Genomic DNA, 18,901 nt, shown 5'->3' on the forward strand with positions numbered 1-18,901 from the left:
CATACAGATCTAACCCATTTTTTACAGTACCAAGAACTGGATTAGGAAAATTGGCTGAGTAACCTTTGTTATTCCATTCAGTGAAATAATGAAATTAGAGTTCATAAGATTAAAACAGTAACAACACCAAGCTCTTCCCCCCCATCATTAAAATATTTAAATTTTTCCTTTTACAATATTTTTCTTAAAAAAAAAAGTCATCAGCACTTAAAAGGTTTAACAGGAGCAGATTCAAGACCAGCTTAGTAAGACAAAGTACAGTTATATTACAGAAAGTCATGAGGTATAATAAAACCATCCTCTCAAACTGAGCCACAGAAGCATGAACTTGTCTGTTATGTTCCTTTAAACCCACAAGCTCTTGAAAAAGTGTTTGTAATAAGATTTCTTTCTGTACATTGAAAAACCACCATATTCCTGTAATTTATTAGAGTTGAAAAGCTTCTTTTGTCCCTCCTGCATGGATAAAACAGCTCTTCAGTGATTTATTAGCTGCGGATTGATATGAACCTGAAACATTATCTCATTTCCCTCCTTTTTTGTCACATTTAAACAAATTCTAGTATCTCATACAAACAATATTCACAGCAACTTATGATATTTCAAGAGATGACTTTAGCCCTGTTTCTTTAAATAAAATCCCATAATATACAGCACTAGTTTAATCAAACACAATTAGTACAAAATAAGGCATCGCTTTTAAAAGTCAGCACCAAAGGAGAGCTGGAAAGGCTCGTATGAATCCCTCCTGAGGAGTGAGGTGTTGGCTGAGGTACAGCTGATGTGCTGGGGATGGTGGTGTCACCAGGAAAGTGCAACTCTTTGGGAGGTGTTCTTGTTCCCCAGCACGAGTACGAGCCTTAACACTGACAGTGTAGGTGTGTGCGTTCACAGAGGAGGAGAAACCAAACCAGGTTCACAGCTCTGCCACAACTCAAAAGCATGGCACAGCTAAACTCAAAAGACCCAGTACTCACTACCTTATCTTTTTTCTTCCAGACCTGAATACTGCTAAAATACCTTTTTTTTTTTTTTTAACTTTGCAATTAAAAAGAAAAGTAATGGAAGTAAGTATTGTCACCAGAGTAGCACTGGAACTGCCACAGAGCTGTATTTTAATTAACCCCCTTATGGTTGTGCTGATTGGAATGGAACCTCTGAACAAAACCCAAAGTTTTTAGAAAACAGCTGTAACATTTCATGGCAAGAATTAAAAACTGAAAGTCTGACTCATCCCTTTGCAGGAGCGTAGCTCACCTCTGTGTACAGAGCTCACATGCCTGGGCACTGCCAAGGGTCCTTTGGAGGTGCAGGACTCCAAGGGGCACAGCCCTGCCACTGACTTCTGTGAAAGAGGGAAGCCCCCTCTCCTCAGGGTGGATTAGTGGGGTGTAAACACCACAGAAGTCAGCTCAGCTGGTGGTGTGGATGTAAGTGGGAAGAGACTTGGGCCCTGACTAGCAAAGGACTACCTGATCTTTCATTTGTAGCAGGATTGTTACACAGTGTTTGAAAAAAAAAAACCTGATTTGTTCAGATTGTATATATATTTTTATATATTCCTATTTATATATATAATCTTTATAAACACATAATGAAAGAAAGCCAAGGTCTCAGACTGGCAAGGAGAGCAGCGCTTTTGTTTTAGTTTGTTTTTTTCCTTTTCTCTTTTTTTAATATTTATTCAGACTTCCCTGTTTTGCAGCTTTGCCTTCACTGAGTATTACCACCGAGGCAAGCAAAATATTGTTATAGCACCAGAACTATACGAAGCTGAGTTTAATCCACAAAGCTGATTGGTACAAGTCCAGCCCTCACGTAAATGTGTTTGGTCAGAAGCAGCATAGGCAAATATTCCCTCTCCCCTCTCTTTCCAGACAGTACATGGCACAAAGCTGTTTGCTTCACAGCTGTGAAGTTTCCCCCCACCCCCGTCCTTCTGACTCGGTAATGATGATTATTTTTAACATCTTCAGGATCTTAGGCAAGAGAGCTTACAGCAACTAAAAAGAAGGAAACAAAGGAGTAGTGCAGTTCTCATCACCGTCAAAAGAAAAACAATACAAAGGTCGCTTGGGTTGCCTGCACCCAGGTTCAAGATTGCTCCAAGTGTCTTGTTCTTGCAGCTCTAATACTGAGATCCCTGCCCAGGAACGTGCTCTTTTCACAAGTCTGTAATCAGGGCTCTTGCCAAGTGGAAACAACCTCTGTCTGAGGGAGATCACAATGTCGACTCCAGGGAGGAATCCAGGATGTCATCATGATGGCTGTTGCTGTTGGAGTCGCTGTCATAACTCTGGGGACTGGAGTAGTTGGCTGCCTCCTGCAGTCTCATTAGCATGTTCATCTGCAAAGGCAAGGAAGTTCATGATTATTTGTATTCTGAGGTAGGAACAACATTAACTCCACACGACAGCATTCGCTTTGCCAGCGGGCAAGGGAGGATAGGGAGGAACAAGTGAGGTCAATAATGCTGAGACTCAGAAGAGAGGTAGTGACTGTAAACCACAGCAGCATTCAAGTCACTGATAAAACACAGCTTTTCCAGTAAAGGAGAAAATGAGACGACTGAAGGGATTAGTCTACAGCCATAGACCAGTTCCTGTTTGTAATCCCTGGTAACATAGCAGAAGAAACAGTTCTGCTGCTCCAGAAACGAGAGCTTACCAGAGGATCTCCTTCAGCATCACTCACTGGAACTTGCTTGCTGGTGGAGCCCTCCCGGGACACGGAGTAGCCATCAAAGCCCACGTCCTCAGGCCGCAGCTGGAGCAGAGGAGGCCACTCGTGGTGCTGGGGGGTGGCTGCCCAGGGGTAGGTGTCCATGACCCACTTGGCAGGATCCTCCCAGGGCGCTCTCCTCCCGTACAACTGAAAGAGCACAAAACCATGTCAAGCATTCTAACCATGTCATCCAGTGCCTACCTAACCCAAGCGAACGTGCCATGGTTCCTGGGCTGCAGGAAACGCTTTGCAAGCAGGGCTGAACACAAGATTTTCCTTACCCTAACGACACACAAAGCCCTTGGTCATGGCACTGATTTGGAAGGAGCTGACCACCTTCTCTGAGACTGCAATGCCCTTCTCTTGGCACTAGCTGAAGGAAGAAACGCCTGAAAATAACATCACCTAATTAAGTCAACTTAAATAATGTCAGCACACAAAAAAAGCCATCAGTGCTGACATCTGGATCGCACTGGCAGCTGCCTTACAAACTGCCATCCACGGAATGTGGAGGAAGAAATGGGAGATCTGTCATCAGGCAATAATGATGGATGTCAAGGCATGAAGTTTTCAAGTCAGATTTTTTTCATATTCAACCAAGAAAAAGCACCAGCAGCATTTGTCTCTGGTCAGGTTCCTAAATAGGCAAGCTCTGCTTCAAAAACGTTTTTCTGTCCAGAACAGACTGTGCTACTGAATCCCAAAGTATTCTCCCTGTTGTAGTCCATTTGCCTTAGCTAGACACCACATTCATTTTAATGCCTCATGACTTCCAAAAGCATAAATACAACTACAAGTGGCTTTAAAATGTTTATTTCCACTTTATAAATATCACCATCAACATCCTTCAGCAACTGGAGTTTGTCTCTGACATTTTGTCACTGTCCCCTTCCTTCATCCCCCTGCACAAGGCTAAAAACAACGGTCAGCAAAGAAATTCACCAGTTCTCTGAAGGATCTAGGACTATCTCACTTTCCTCAACACTATTTCTCCTTGGTATGTTTTTTGTGGGTTTAGATTTTGCATGCACGAAGTATTATACTGCTCTGAATACCAACCCCTGGTGTGCTGTGAAGAAGGAGGGAGCAGAGATGCCAGCAGATGGTGCTAGGCAATGTGAAACACAGCCTCCTCCACAGCCCAAACCCTCCATCCTTCAGCCCAGCTATGTTCCCAGCATAATGGCTTCAAGATGTGGCAAACCAGATTTCCTATTTCAATCTTGTTCTCAAATTTACAATGATACAGGTCATTTGGTAAGTGGCAAGGATTTTGTGTTTTTCATGTCTTTTCTCCTGCAAAAGTCTGAGTGGATCTGTGCTCAGGAGAGACTAAATGACTCACAATCCTCTTCCATGGCAACCAGGTCTGTCCACCCCTCCCACTGGCACATTTTCCAGGGAGCAAGTCATGGGGCAAGGATGGGACAAGTTGCTCCACAAAACTTGAAACAAAAAAAAAATCTTTGGAGTGACAGTGGCAGGAAGCCACAGGGATTCTGGGTCCTCTTTCTGCTGGTGTTGCATTCTGTACACCAAGCAGGAAGAACTTGGGTTTTACACAACCTTCTCACATCCCTGTTTTGAAGAACAAAACAAGTCAGCTCCCATGGGAGCAATTATTCTAAGGATCCATTTGGCTTGTTTGTATTTGACCCAAAATAATTCTCTAAATGAGAAACAGAAATATAAAAATAGATGAGAGCAGATCCACAGAGATCAGAGTGAAATTAGGAGTCCACCTTTCCTTTCTGGCAGGCAATTTCAGGAAAGAAGATGTGCTCTCAGAGGAGTCCTTGTGGGTGTGGGGAGCAGAAAACAGCCCCAGATGAAAACCACATTCCTAGCATTAGTCTGTTCCTTAACATCACTCTGGCTACTCTTCAGGTACTAAAGTGCATCTTCTTATCCACCAACCAAACAAAAGAGAAATTGTTTAAATAGGGCTGAATTAGTGCAATTTGGGGAAATGGGACTGAAGGGGATAAAGAATCTAATGCACTAAGAGAGAAACTGAAGTCCTTACACCTGGAACACAAGCCACCCAAATACCCTAAGGAAAGATGGAGATACTGGGCAGAACAAGGAAGCAAAAGGACGGTTTTATCAATTGCTCTCTCTCTTTCTCCACTTCCATTACTAATTTTTCAATGCTTTCCACATGTACTGATCAGTGATAAGAGAGCTCCAAACCCCAGTACAAGGAGCTCATGCATTACTGTATCAGTTTTCTCCATTTCAACAGCAGTCAACTGCTCTCCTTTCTCTTGTTTTAGGTTGGAAAGATTCCTGGCTCCCCTTACCCTCCTTTATAACAAGTTTTATGTAAAATGGTTCACCTGTTCTATTTCTAGCAAAGTTCCTGAGTGTGTTTTGTACTCCAAGACCTATTGTCTTCCTCATGTCTAAGAATCTACCACAAGCTTCCCAAAGAAAATGAGGTCTCCATGTACTGACAAATTTCAAACAGCAGCTGCGGTTTGCCCAAATTTTATCCCAAACCTATAGAATTCATGTATTTCACAAATGTGTAAGAAACCATTAGTAAAAGATAGAATTATGAAGGAATCTACTAAAAAAAACCTTATATACTGAGAAGCAATCAAAATGTCATTGATAGTGCTCCTCTCATTCATGAATACATTCTCTCCATGCACAGCTTTTTTCCTATGCTGAAAGATTTGATTTCCAAAAGAAAATCCTGTGTAACAAAGTTAATGACCACAAGCTTATTTTTCTGATGCACAGGATAATTTTAAGGCGTGCTTCTGGAATAGCATTGAAAGGTATTTGTATGTCTAACACTCCCCACTGAAGACATCAGTGGTTTGGCATCTAATCACTTTTTCCACTCTCAGTTTCAAAAGTGCTTGAAGAGACTAATTCTGCCTGAAATAACTGACAATTCTAGTTACATTTTCATAGACATACAGATATTCAATATGCAAAGTTGTATCTACTACTGAGTTTTGTTGCCTTTTCAACAGATGCTGGATCTATGGTTTTTCCCTTTGCCTTCTCACCTGTAGCCCTTCTCTTACTGCCTCCAGAAGATATGGAATGATGGAGTAGTTCCACAAGTCAGTGAACCAAACTCTAGAACCATCTACATCTATTGGACAGGAGAGGAAGAGCCGTGGACCTGGAGAGGGAAATTCAGATATTACACTCAAACCACAATCACAACAGGGATCAAAACCAGGATTGATAACATCTAAACGTAGGGTTTTAAAGAAAGCCTTTTTTATGCGATACAGCACAAGGAAGTGTACAAAGACACACCTGATACACAAGGAAATAAAATACATCTATTTATATATGCCTGGGCAGAGTACTTACCAATAGTAACATCAGAGGAGCTGTGAGCCTCCAAGAATTTGTTCAGATGTTGCCAGACCTTGGGAATCCAATCAATAATCTTAACCAGCTCTGCATTCCTCATCCTGCCACTGATCTCTGTTTCAATTAGTTTTCTCCTCAGGAAACGGCCGAGGAAGCCTTTGACTGGCTCAGTGTGGTTTGCACACAGCACCCATCTATGGCAGAACAGCAGAAATGGCCATTGTTTCTCCTCCATGCTACTGAGTGTAACTATTCCTGACTACATTTCTCTTCTTATTTCCAGATTATCAGGATCAAAACGGGCTATTCCAGTCACGCATGTTTTTCAGCAAAAGTTACTTTGGAATATTTCACTAGATGAATCGATTTTTACTGTGCATTGTTTCAGCTCGCTTCTCATTAATCTTCTTGGCCTAAATATTGTCTCACTGAAAATCTGGTAGAAGATCAACTATCTTAACAGTCCTCTGTAAAGTAAAAGTTTTATGAACCCCATTCTTTTAATGAAAGGACCACAACCAAGCTGCACATGTCAGGGCAGCAACCAGGAGCAAATGACATTTCTCTATCACTTTGCTATAACAGCTGATAAGAACAATTTCAGATGACTCAGTAGCCATTAGTTCTTTGCCAGCCCACAAATATAAATAAGAAACATGAATAAACAGTACCTGAAATTATGGTGAAGTTGAAGATTAGGTGTGGAGGAGGTGGCTTGGTTCATTGTGCCAATAATATATGGACTATTGGGAGAAAGAAATCAAGCAAATCAAACTTGTGAACTTTGAAAATCAAGTTTTAAGTAAAACCTGAACATTAAAAAAGGTTATTTAAGACTCTTTTGTCAAAGAAGGTTTTGTAGTGACTCATGACCAAATTGTCTACTGAGATTCTGAGAACATCAAATTCTGAAAGCAAACCACAAGTCCCAAAACAGGACCTTTCACTACAAATGGAGTTTTACTACTAATGATCTACATCATGAAGCAAATTCAACTACTTTTTAATTACTTATTTCAGAAAAACTGATAATTTTATGAAGGAAAAAGATCCTTCTGAAGCACTGTCCACAAAATACAGACAACCTGGTCATCTTCCTCCACATTACTAAATTAATGCAGACTTTGGTTTTGTGATTGGATTTTGCAGGAGCAGAGCTCTGAGTACAGGAGTAACATTTGCAATGTGTCCTGATACTATTTCTTTACCATTTGTGGTACTTGCAGTTTAGCAGTCCATTAAAGATCTCTCCTAGGGAGCTAACGTGGTGCAAATTATCCAAAATTATGACAAGAGGCATATCCACAGCATTATTTTCACTGTTGCACTGGTCTGCCAGGTTGGACAGGTACTGGCGGAGTTCCTGCAAAGCAGATTAAAGAAAAAGAAGAAAAAAAATCTTGTTTCTTCACATTCCTTAAAAAATCAATTAAGATAGATAAGCTTGCTAGCAAAATCTAAAGCAAGAGTCTGACATCTAACACATCACACATTTTCTATGAGAAAACACAATATATGATTTTCCTTCTCTTTCATAGGTTATGCTGAAGAATCAGAGACTGTACCAGAAATCCTGTGTGAGAGAAGGGCTTAAAGAGGGGTAATATTTTGTAACTTAGTTTGTGTTTTTTATTTGTCATTGTGACACGGCCTAAAATATATTTCTGTTTCTTTTCAGGAACTCGATCAACTCTCCCCAAACCAAACTCTGCATTCCAGCTAGATTTGTCATATTATCCTGCAACTGTGTTTCCATCAAAATACAGCAAACAAAATTAATCTGGAACAAGCCATCCCTCATCAGAGGCCAAATCTGGATGCCTTCAGTAATGCTGGAAAGAAAACTTTTGGTGCTGCTGCTGAGTGGTTGAAATGCTCTCAGCAGCTTTAAAGCATGTCTGAAATCATACCAGTGGCTCAGAACCACAATTTCAACCGTCCCTTTCTTCCAGAGGAATATATGCCTAAGGCCATTAAATATACAGCCTTTTTTCTTCTTCTTCTTCTTTTTTATTTTTCCCTTTTCTTTAATCTAGATGATCGCTGGAAGTATATTCAGCAAAACCAGCAGCACATAAAAAAGCAAAGACACACCTCACCAGCCCAGGAATGTGTCTGCACAACAGCCCCTCCAAGCCCAGCACACGATTACAACTGCTGATACCTGCAGCTGCACAAGCTCCTGACAGCCTGGAGATGCATTTGAGGGTTTTGGGAAAAGTGCCCACATGCAATAGGGATTGCTTAAGTCTCTGGGAATTTTGTGCAGGTGTTTTTAACTTCCTGGGCAATTCTCAGGCTCCTTGAAAATCATGACACCTTCAGGTGTTTAAATACACACCTGCAAGCCTGCTGTTCCAGACCCATAATCAGGTGAATCTGAAAACCTTTAAATACTGCTTCCTTCAGGATTAGCACGACGCTTTGAAAACAAAGGGAAGTTCAAAACGACGGATTAAGAAAGGTCTCTCCCTTCGGACACGCGCTTGTGCGAGGACGCTTTGGGTGTGCTCACCTTGCTGGATTTGTGGTCCACGTTGAAGGTGGCAATGATGCCCTCGGCCAGCTCCCTGCCCTCCCTGAGCACCATGTACTCAGACAGACGATTGGCCAGGTAGGTTTTGCCCGTGCCACTGGGGCCGGACAGGATGATCCTCCTGTGCTCCATGAGCAGGGACACGTAGCGCTGCAGGACGGGCTTGGGGATCAGCGACTCGAACGCCAGCCCGTCCAGGCTGTTCTCACAGATACCTGCAGCAGGGAAACATGCCTCCTTTAGGGGGATTTCCAGCTTCTAGCCAAACTGACCTGATCAAGCTGTTCTGCACTTCAGAGATAAACCCCTTCCCCCCTCCTCCGGTATCCCTTGTGGTTGAGAGAGGCACACATAAAGCTGGAAAACAAGGGCAGGGGTGAGCTGTGGGCTTAGCCTGGATCCTCCTTCAGCCTGGGTAAGTAAAGCTGCATCCCTGAGGCCCTTTGGAAGCTGCCACACCAAAGGATTGTAGGACACACTTTCCATGAACCAGCCATCCACTTTACAGCATTTCACCACATGTTCACCCAGAATGTACCTGTTTACTTTTGGATCGCTAGGCAAAGAAAAAAAAAAACCAAAAAACAAAACCCCAAAAAACAACCCAGCTATCATCAACTCCCCCTACTTTCCCAAATGCCTGTAATTAAACTCCTCCTCTGTATGCTGATAGTTATCTCCTCTAACAGAAAACTCCTACTGATAAGCATTTATGCCATGTCAGCAGTCACTTTAGGCAGAATTGGATTAGGGAAAATACACAGTGGTTCAAAATAAACAGCAGGAAGGGAAGTTGGCAGAGCACCCAGAGAAATGTTTGCACCTCAGTGGTTACTTGGAATATTAAATATTTATATATAGGCAGCTTTATATCTCAAAGGCATATGTAAGTGATTTTCCATAAATTGATTAAATACATTTCAATTTTATTGAAAACTGTTATCACTTATGAACCTTCAAGGCACAAGTCAAGTCGGTGCAAGTTAAATATAATCTCAAATTGTAGCTGTACAGACACAGCTAGACCTCATGCAATATTTCAGTTAGGATTTATGACTGGACAATGCATTTTTATATAGGCAGAATATCCTGGGCTCTTGTCAAGCCTCAGTAAGCTGATGTATTTCAGTTTATTTTGTCTTCCTGCCCACTGGTTTGCTATACAAGGTAACTTGGTTTTTACACTAATATTCAAAAATCTGCTTTCAGTCAAATTTCAAAGTTGATCTGAAGAATGTTTGGCACTGCTCTCAAATACCATCTGTCTGCAGATTTCACTGGTCTAACTTTGTGCAAACTGATATATGTTTGAAGTGCAGCAGTTGAGGTTTTACCCTTGAACTTAATTTAATAGTATAGTTTTCATTAAAAAGTGCTTCCCTGAGAAACCAAATGAGAAACACAAACACTAAACTGTTAGCAGTATTACAGAAAGAAATTGATGGGAATTCTAAAAACCACACATTTTGAAAAATCCAGACTTCAAGGTGTTTAATAAAATTTGGGCTCCCTCTTTCCTGGTTCTTAAGGAGGGGCCCTTCAACGAGACCAACCAAGCAAAGGAGTCAAGATTTTTTTTTTTTTTACCCTGCATGAAGGAAATAACAACTATAGCTGTGATAAAGAGCTAATGAAATTTTGAGGCTTCATTTGGAAAGTACTTTGCTGCTCAAACAGCTCCACTGCATCTCTTGTGGTGTGAGGTCTTCTCCAGGACAAATCAAGATCTGGGGATTGTGTAATTATTCCTAGAGTTACAGGTCAAAAGCTTGCTGAAATTACAGACTTAGCATACCCCAAGTGGTGACTTTATGAAATGAAAATAGCAGGAAGCGAATGAACGGTAGGAACAGGAAAAAGCAGTGTAATAAAAGTTTCTACTCCTCTAAGTTTCTTGACACAGCAAGCTCTGATAAAACTCAATAGTGAACACTCCACCAGGGAGGTCAGGTGAAATTACCTTTGATGGTAACTGAGATAGTGTTGTTTTCTCCAACCAGGTACCCACAGGGCAGCAGCTCTGGGGTCTCTGCACTGTTGGTGCGCTTGATTTCCCCGATGCTGTAGCCCAGGACACTGTCTGAGTTCAGCCCCAGCTGGCTCACAGGATCCACGTGGATGATGTACTCCTGGGATGGAAAAGGGACACAGGAAGTCAGACAGCACTGGGGGTTTGCTCTCTGCTGTGACAGAACTTAATACACAAAGTTAAATACAGCTTGGTACCACCGAAACTCCACAGGAGAACTCGAGCTCACAGCCTTTTGTACCCACTGACCTTAAACAGGCGTCTCACAACCCCATCCAGAACGTCCCACTTGGTTTTCCCACTGACTCCAATGCAGCCTATGAGGAAGGTGCGAGGTCTGGAATCCTAAAGGCACAGGAATAACTCTGTGAGACAAGTGTGCCCCCTCCCCTTTTATTTCTAAATAATGGTGCATCCTTACTGCTCTATGTGGTGAATTCTGAATGCATATGAAATCCTTTCCATATGATAAACACTTTCGACAGTGTTGGAGTCACAAATCTAAAGAATACTCAGGTAGCGTTGATGTCAAGTTAAAGGTATTTATTAATCAATCCATGAACAATTCAAAAATCTCTCAGAGAATTACAGTTTAGCAAAGAGACAGAAAAACCTCTCTTCGGAATGTTGTAGTCAAGTTCATTCTTCCATGACTTCACAATCAAAGATACTACATTTGCAAGGTTTATCCTACTTATTTCTAGAAATTCTGCTGTGGGCATAGAAACCTGTGTGTGTGTGTATGTATATAAATATATATATATATATTATACGTATCTCTATGTTAAAGTAGTAATATAGAAAGACAGTTTATATTTCTATATTATATCTGATGTATCACAGCACTTTGAATTTTGTAGGTGATTTTTAAGGCAGATAAAAGAAATAGGAGAAATAATTTTTCTGTTTTTCTACAGCTGCACTCACTGTGAAACATCAATTGAAGAGCAAACTAATTTCTATCATAAGATTTGAAGTGTTACTAAAACTTGCTCTGACTGCAGTCAATCAGCAGCAGTTTTACTGTTTCCCCAGGGCTGTAATAATTAATGCAAAACTTAATTGAAAGAACAGCTAAGTCCATTTTATTTCTGATCATTCAGATTTTTGTCCAACCCTCAGGAAGATATGAAGTTACTTCTTAAACGTACCTTTTACAGGCACTCAAAAACGTGAGACAGCAAAGCCATTGCTTGGCCAAGACTGTGTAATGCATTTATGCATGCAGTATGTTAAACACATGAAATGGGACACAACTTCACAATATTTGCAATTTATTTGGGTATTTAGGATTCTTTCATGTACTTGTGAATGGAAAACCTCTGAAAGATGTCTAATCCTAAACAGGGTACTTGTGCCAGAGAGGACAACTTGAACTAGAATGATACAGTATAGATGTCCCAGTTTGGATTTGTTAAGTTCTTCCATAAGATTGGTGCTTCTGGCATTTTGGTCCCTTTTAGCAGCTCCAAGGAAGCTGGAGGTAGCCAAGTGCCGTCTCTATCACTATTAACACACCAAGGAACTGTTTTCCTGAGAAAATTCTTAATAGTCCTTGGCAAACTTGAATTCCTTCATACAATCCGAAGTTTCAAAGCTGGGGATGAAACAGAACTCACCTCCTTCCATTTCATCTCCTCCTGGAAGCTGACAACTATTCTGACGTGCCTGCCTCCTTCTTTCCGGGCAGAGCCATCTCCAGTGTCATCCAACAGCATGTCTGTGGGCAGGAAACATCAACAGCTTCACAGCTGGAGCTCCATTACAATGGAGGCTATTCTGGTTTATTGCAGTTGAGCACAACACGTCTGGGCTTCACATGCCCCAAGGTAAAACTCAAGAACCAGGCTGACTGACTTCCCCGCCACAGATCCCTCTTAAAAGGGGAAGGTCATTGAAAATTATTAACAAGTTACTCTGTATTTTCCTTCCTATGATATATCCCCTGGCAAATGTGTACCATTAAATGGCTTTAAACATGACTTTTCAGAGCTGAAGTCATAATTGGACACCTCTGACCGAGGGTGTAGCAGACCTACGATGATATTTAAAAGAAGGCCTTGTGCCAGCTCGTGACATATTTCCACACCTCAGCTGTTAATAATCCTCATGCTTTCATTTTTCCATGGCTAACCAGCCCAAGCCTTCCAAGTGCAGGATAAAACCTGCCCCACCACCCTTCTCATTAAACTCACCGAGACTGGTTGACTCCGTGAGGTTCAGGCTGTGTTGAGAGAGTCCAACAGAGTGTCTGGGAGAGGAGGAGATGGAAACCTGAGACTGAGCCCGGCTACAGCTGCCGTGATTTTCAGATTTCAGCCGATCATTCTCTGCTTTTAACTTCTCAATCTCACTCTTGAAAAGACAAGTCAGACATTAGAAGGCACGGTGAAAACATGATAATAAGATAACAACATAAGAATAAATGGTAGTTTAGCAGAAAAGCTGCTTTCAAAATGTTTTAGTTAAGGAATCTAATTATTACAATGTCCTTTCCATGAAACTTTTCAAAGCATCCTATAATACCTAAATACGTGGGAATTCACTAACACCGAAACGCAACTACCTCAAGGCAGAGAGCCCGGGAACATTTTGACAGCCAACAAAACGCTGTCCCCCATCTTGGGGCTGCAACAGCTGCAGCTGAGGGCAGCAAAGTCAGGCGTTCAAGCTGACTTTTAATGACGGTTTAACACCGGCACGGAGCTGAACACAGCCTTTAGCAAGCAGCTACCAAGTCCTGACCTTTACACCAGCAGAGGCTGCGGGGTGTGGGGTGGCTGCTCCTCACCTGCATCCTGTTCATGGCCTCTCGCAGCTGGTCCAGCTGGTGGGCAGAGCTGAGAGCCTCCAGGCGAATGTCCGTCAGCTTCATCTCCTTGTCCCGCAGCTCGTTCCGCAGCTGCATCACCGTCTCAGCCTCGCTGTCCGTGCACTCGGAGATGCTGCAGGACATGCACAAACACACACACATACACACACACGCTCGTTCCTCTCCTCGTGCTGCTTCTCCAGGATTTGTTAGGAGAAGAGGGATAAAGCCCTTTTCATTCTGCTTGAAGCAGGTAGCAGTTTCGGTTTATCTGAATTAGCGATGCCGTAAATCAGATATTAAACAGGTCGTGGAAATTTAAGAGTCTGATGAAACAAAGATGTCTGAGGGTTATTTTTCTTTAATCAGTATCTGAAACAGGACTTATCTGAAATCACCTACTATTGGATGGTCTTCATTTCTTTTCATGGCAGTTGCTAAAAAGGAAAACTTCCAAAGCAAAAATCTAAATAAATTAAGGGGGTGCGACATTTAACAGCACTTGGTTGGAGATTGATGAGTTCACAGACAGATTTAAAGCTCACCAGGTGCGCACAGCTGGGTTTCCCTGAACTGCTCTGGAGGGCTTTGGAACTCTACACCTATTCAAGCATGATAAATTCCTGCTTGTTTTAAAGAACTCACGCTTGAAAAATTTTTGGTGGCGTTTTTCTTCCCTCCACCCACAAAAAGAGTTTCTGAGTGAGTAACAACATTTCAGCACATTTGAAAATGTATCTATATAAAGATCAACTACACAGCTGTGTGCTTTAAGGGAGATTCTACCTACATGTCTTTCCCTAAATCAGGTTAATGAAAGCAAAAAGCCAATAACCCAAACCACACCAGTTTTACTTGTGCTCTATCCTTCTCCCAGTTCACATATTTACTCTTTGTTCATTATCCTTTTGGCTTCCACAGCAAGGTGAGATGTACCCACACAGCATTTTGGCTGATGACAGATGGGATCATCATCTGACAATTTTCTGTCCTGAGACTTCTAAAGCACAACTTGCTGTAGTCACCAGAAATGCAGTGAGTTAGGCTCAAGAGACAGAAGAAGCTTTGAAACAAAAATCATGGGGGATTATCTTCTGCTACTGACATTTCATCACTGTTATAAAGCTGGAAACTATTGCTATTGTCTCCACCTTTTCATGTGAAAACAAGTGGAGGGGAACTACTCCAAAGCATTTGTTCTGAAATCAGGCTGGAAGGTCTGCATGACCTCCCAAGGTCAGGAGGCCATCTGGTAATTGCAGGTTTCTCTCAGTACTGCCTGTTACAACTTTCTGTATTTATTTAGGCTGCTCAAGTGATAAAGCTACTGATGGAATTAACATAAAAGCTGCTTTACTAAATTTTCCATGCACATTCTAAAATGGGAGTTCAGACCCAAAGCAGCATGGCAAGGGAATTGCTAAGCTTTATTTCACAGGTGGTCATGGAAAGGACCAGGCACAGGTGGCTGGGGAGCTACAGGAGGAAAGAGGATCATCTCCATTCACCAGGCACAAGTGGTCAGATGAATTCACCTGTATCCCTAAAACACAGTGTTTGATTTCCTTTCCTTTATCTGAATTTGTCAACAGAATTGGGAACTTACCACGGTACCAGATTAATACAATATGTGCTGTGTTTAGACAAGAGAAACTCCCAGATTTTACCTGGTTTGTTTAATTAACAGCAAGAGATCCAATTAATCTGGCACCTCAAAGTCACCCTGGTTATAAATGTTCTTGATAGTCAGTACATTCTGCTGAGAGAGCAACCCAATGAAATATTTACACTTCAGTACTGACAGAATGACTTTGGGCTTCCTGGACTAATGCAAAGGTACTGGGTTGGGAGTCAGCTCACACAGCTTTAAATCTCTGACTACGTGAATTCAGCATTTCTGTCCTCTGCCTTTCCTCTACCAATGAAGTAAGATGCCTCCTTCCATGCTGTTTTCTGTCTAAAAATTACAGAAGTCACTTACAGGGAATTGGAATGGGAAGCTCTCAGCAGTGGTGTTGAAACAGTGGTGTTGTGGTGTGGTAGCTTTGGTGAGGAAGGTAAGGAAGAATCAGTCATCTCCTCAATGTCTGAATGAGAAGATGCTGACTTGGGAGATTTCTTTTTTCCAAAAGCTTGCTTGAAGGAGCTGCGTAACTGGAAAAAAACAAGACCACAGCAGCAGGTCCATCATTATGAATGAAACCAGGCAAAAAAAAAAAAGCCACAGAGTAAAAACTGTCAACATGCAAACACTCCAGATGCTACAGCCATACTCACATACATAGTGACACAGGCGAAAAATAAAAAAGCTTTTTTTCCTTAACTATTTTATCAGATTAATAAGGTCAATAAGAGTGGCTATGAATGCTTCCTATTTTTTAAGAACTATTTGACAGCAAACTCTGCTCAGTGCAACAAGCTTTACAGCAGTGTGGTGACAGCTTGCAGCTGTGCTGGCACAGGGCCCAGCCCAGGTTAATGGTGCTGGGAGGGTTAGTGGTGTCAATGGTGTGTTAGCTTTGTACCTCCAAGTTTAAAGTAGGTCCTCCTTACCTCATTGACCTGCCGGAAGAATTGCAAGCAAAAGGAAGTGGGGGAAGGAAAAAAGACATGTTTTAACAGATAAAGCCTCTAATAAGGGAAGTTTTGGATTTCTAAGACAAACACAACCAATGATTAACGAAGACAAACAGTTACTTTAAAACTGGAACCATGTATTTTCCAAAACCAGGTGTCTCAAACCACATATAACCATTTTTTTGCATTATCTGAGGAGGACACCAGATCCAAACTCTCTTTAACTATTTAAATTACATTTCCTATTTTGCTCAGGCAGAATGCTTTGGCTAAGAGCCAAGTCAATAATGTATCTTTCCTTGCAGGAACAGGTATTTCACCACGTGAAAAGACTGCAGCTTCACTAGCTACCTGCAACTAAAATAACCTTCTGTAATGTGACTGCCATTTTTCAAACGAGAATTAATATTCATGTCATTAAAATGATGTTACCCCCAAAGTTACAATTCAACAGGTAGTGTTCAAGAAGCATCTGGACAATGTTCTTGGCTATATGGTTTCACTTTTAGGGAGCCCTAAAAGTTAAACCCCATGGAATCAAGGTCTGGACCTGATAATGCTCATGGCTTCCTTCCCACTCAGGACACTCTAAGTATCTACTCTACCTTTTAATGCCATTGCAAATTACATACTATACACAGGCTGGCTTAATATGAGCTGAAAGCTGTTTCTAAGCTACACAAAGACTCCTACAATGAGGAATGTTGGAAATTTGATGTTTCAGCTCTGGATGGACAGCTGCATTGCTTCTACACAGAACACAAAGATCTTGGCTGAGAACTTCCTCAGCACTGGTGGAATAAAGAACATGTGAATCAGATTCAATTCACATATTCTTCTCCACAGTGTTTTAATTTCCAATCTTCATTTCACAGCAATAATGTACTCATTTTTAATAACAACATTAAAATACTGTCCTGTTTCTTCTACTCCATGAAAACTTTATTTGTCTTTATAATAAGGAAACATTCCCTTAACCTTCTTAAAAAATAGTTATCTGATGAATGACAAATGTAAGCTGATGTAGGACCATATCCACTAGGTTACAATAACAAAGAATTGAAGCTAAAAGAGAATTTTTAAAAGTGTATATCTTAACCTATTACAAAAGTTTTGTGTCACAAACTAAGGGTTGCTAGAAATTTAAAAATTATAGCAATTTACTTTGTCTATATACTTGTACAGCACAAGAAGGATTTGGAGAAGAGGTTGCTTCAATTCAACCAATTATTTAAGGAGTAGAGTGGAAATGCTTCTTTTGTGAAGCAGCTGGCAATACCAAGAGATACCAAAATGAAACCTCTAAGATAAGAGAGAAATAAAAAGAAGAACTTGTTCAGGAAGCTCTTTCTTGCACTTCAGGAGTTCCATTCAACATTTCTGAGAGGATATTGTGCAAATACAAATGAAGCTTTTATCAGCTCTAACCACATTTTACATCTCTACAGATTTATCTGTACACCCAAGAGATCCAGGGAATTTAAATTCAGTGGGAAGAAAGGGATGGACTGCTTTACTGGCTAAAATAAAGGATCTAGGGACTTCAGTCCAAACTACAATCAGACTAGGTGACTAAGGCAGTTATGGTCTAATTGAAAATGGAGTTGAAGATGATGTACCTTTCCTCCAGTACAGGGTACCTTGTACATAGTACGTGATGAGCAAAGAGGGAGAAATGGGAAATGACAGGTAAGTAATGCAAAAACTTCCAAAAGAGATGTCCAACATGAAAAACTTTTAAAATCGGTAATTTTTTTACACCATTCTTAGAACTCCAAGTTAATGCTGGACAAAGAGTTCTTAGAGTTTCATATGTTCACTTATAAGAAAGCCCTACGAGATAAAAACAAAAGAATCCCCACAAGAATGATCTTCTCTTGTGGGTTTATTTTACTTTAACGACAGATGCCACATTCTCCTTAATGGGCTGGACACCCCTTTAGCCAGAAGTCATCTTTGACAACTATTTCTAATTTAAGACTGGCCTTTTAGCTGTCAAGCTAAAATTCAATCCTACGCAGAGTCAACACAACTTACAACTCAGTTAAGCCTTCACAGGAGAGTTTAGCCCGGATTTAAGCGGCGCACAGTCCGTGCGCTGCCCTGCTGCACGAGGCAGGAAGGAGCAGCCAGGTGGATTTCACCGTGCATGTCCTGACAATTCCACAGAAACCTCACACAGTCTGCTAAAACACACTCACCCAGTTCTTCCTCTTCTTCTTCTTGGAGTCGCTCTCAATGTTGCTGCCCACGCTGGAGTGGCTGGTGGCACTGTTAATGCTGGAGACGCTGTCCGAGGAGTGCTGCCTCCGGATCCGCAGGTCCGTGGGCTGAGCAGCTCCAGGACCTGCGTATGAACGGAGGCAGTGGCAAAATTATCTAGGAAATTTCATTCATGGCACTAATCATGGGATCCTGAAGAAACATTTAGGGAAACCAGCACTCAGACAATCACTTATCCCCATGGATGTATCGCATATTTCAAATCCTTGTTTCTTGTGACGAGATCAAAATCTGAGATGCTTCAAACTTATCCTTCAGCAATTTATCCCAGTGTAAATCACTGGGTTACTCTGTTCTCTGGGTAGCTCTGATGGTTACATCAACTATTACCCAGAGGACTGAAGTCTCACTGGAGAGGCCTGGAGCCTCTCTATGTATCTCTCACCTTTGCAGTTGAGCTCAGGTGTGTTGATGACTCCATTGATGGCAGCCTGAGCAGCAGCATTTTGTTTCTTCAGGAGTTCAATTGTCTTCCTTAACTCGTTCAATTCCGAGTCCTTGAATAAGGAAAAAAAATCCATATGACAGTACATGGGGGAGAAGAACCCCAAAGAAGCTGCTTTTCCATCTAAGTTTTGGTAGTTCATAATGAATTCAT

At 41.4% G+C, this 18,901-nt stretch overlaps 1 protein-coding gene across 5 annotated transcripts in view; it reads right to left on the bottom strand.

Moving 5' to 3' along the window:
• Positions 1–2,221: 2,221 nt before the first annotated feature.
• The window catches only part of NAV2 (neuron navigator 2), a 362,864-nt gene continuing 346,184 nt past the window's right edge, over positions 2,222–18,901 (bottom strand). For 3 of the 5 annotated variants that reach the window (XM_062495969.1, XM_062495968.1, XM_062495970.1), the window contains 15 exons: positions 18,689–18,800; positions 18,222–18,367; positions 15,425–15,597; positions 13,423–13,576; positions 12,827–12,986; positions 12,251–12,351; positions 10,881–10,976; positions 10,563–10,731; positions 8,582–8,817; positions 7,275–7,429; positions 6,738–6,809; positions 6,064–6,260; positions 5,748–5,866; positions 2,668–2,871; positions 2,222–2,347 (listed from right to left, as the gene is read on the bottom strand). In XM_062495969.1, coding sequence (XP_062351953.1) covers positions 2,222–2,347; positions 2,668–2,871; positions 5,748–5,866; positions 6,064–6,260; positions 6,738–6,809; positions 7,275–7,429; positions 8,582–8,817; positions 10,563–10,731; positions 10,881–10,976; positions 12,251–12,351; positions 12,827–12,986; positions 13,423–13,576; positions 15,425–15,597; positions 18,222–18,367; positions 18,689–18,800 — 2,220 coding nt within the window. Of the gene's footprint in view, positions 2,348–2,667; positions 2,872–5,747; positions 5,867–6,063; positions 6,261–6,737; positions 6,810–7,274; positions 7,430–8,581; positions 8,818–10,562; positions 10,732–10,880; positions 10,977–12,250; positions 12,352–12,826; positions 12,987–13,422; positions 13,577–15,424; positions 15,598–15,996; positions 16,006–18,221; positions 18,368–18,688; positions 18,801–18,901 lie in introns of all 5 variants that reach the window. The other 2 variants (XM_062495967.1, XM_062495965.1) reach the window with 1 other exon arrangement.

This window comes from Cinclus cinclus, chromosome 6 (assembly GCF_963662255.1).
Source record: "Cinclus cinclus chromosome 6, bCinCin1.1, whole genome shotgun sequence".
In the NCBI taxonomy this organism is placed as follows: Eukaryota; Metazoa; Chordata; class Aves; order Passeriformes; family Cinclidae; genus Cinclus; species Cinclus cinclus.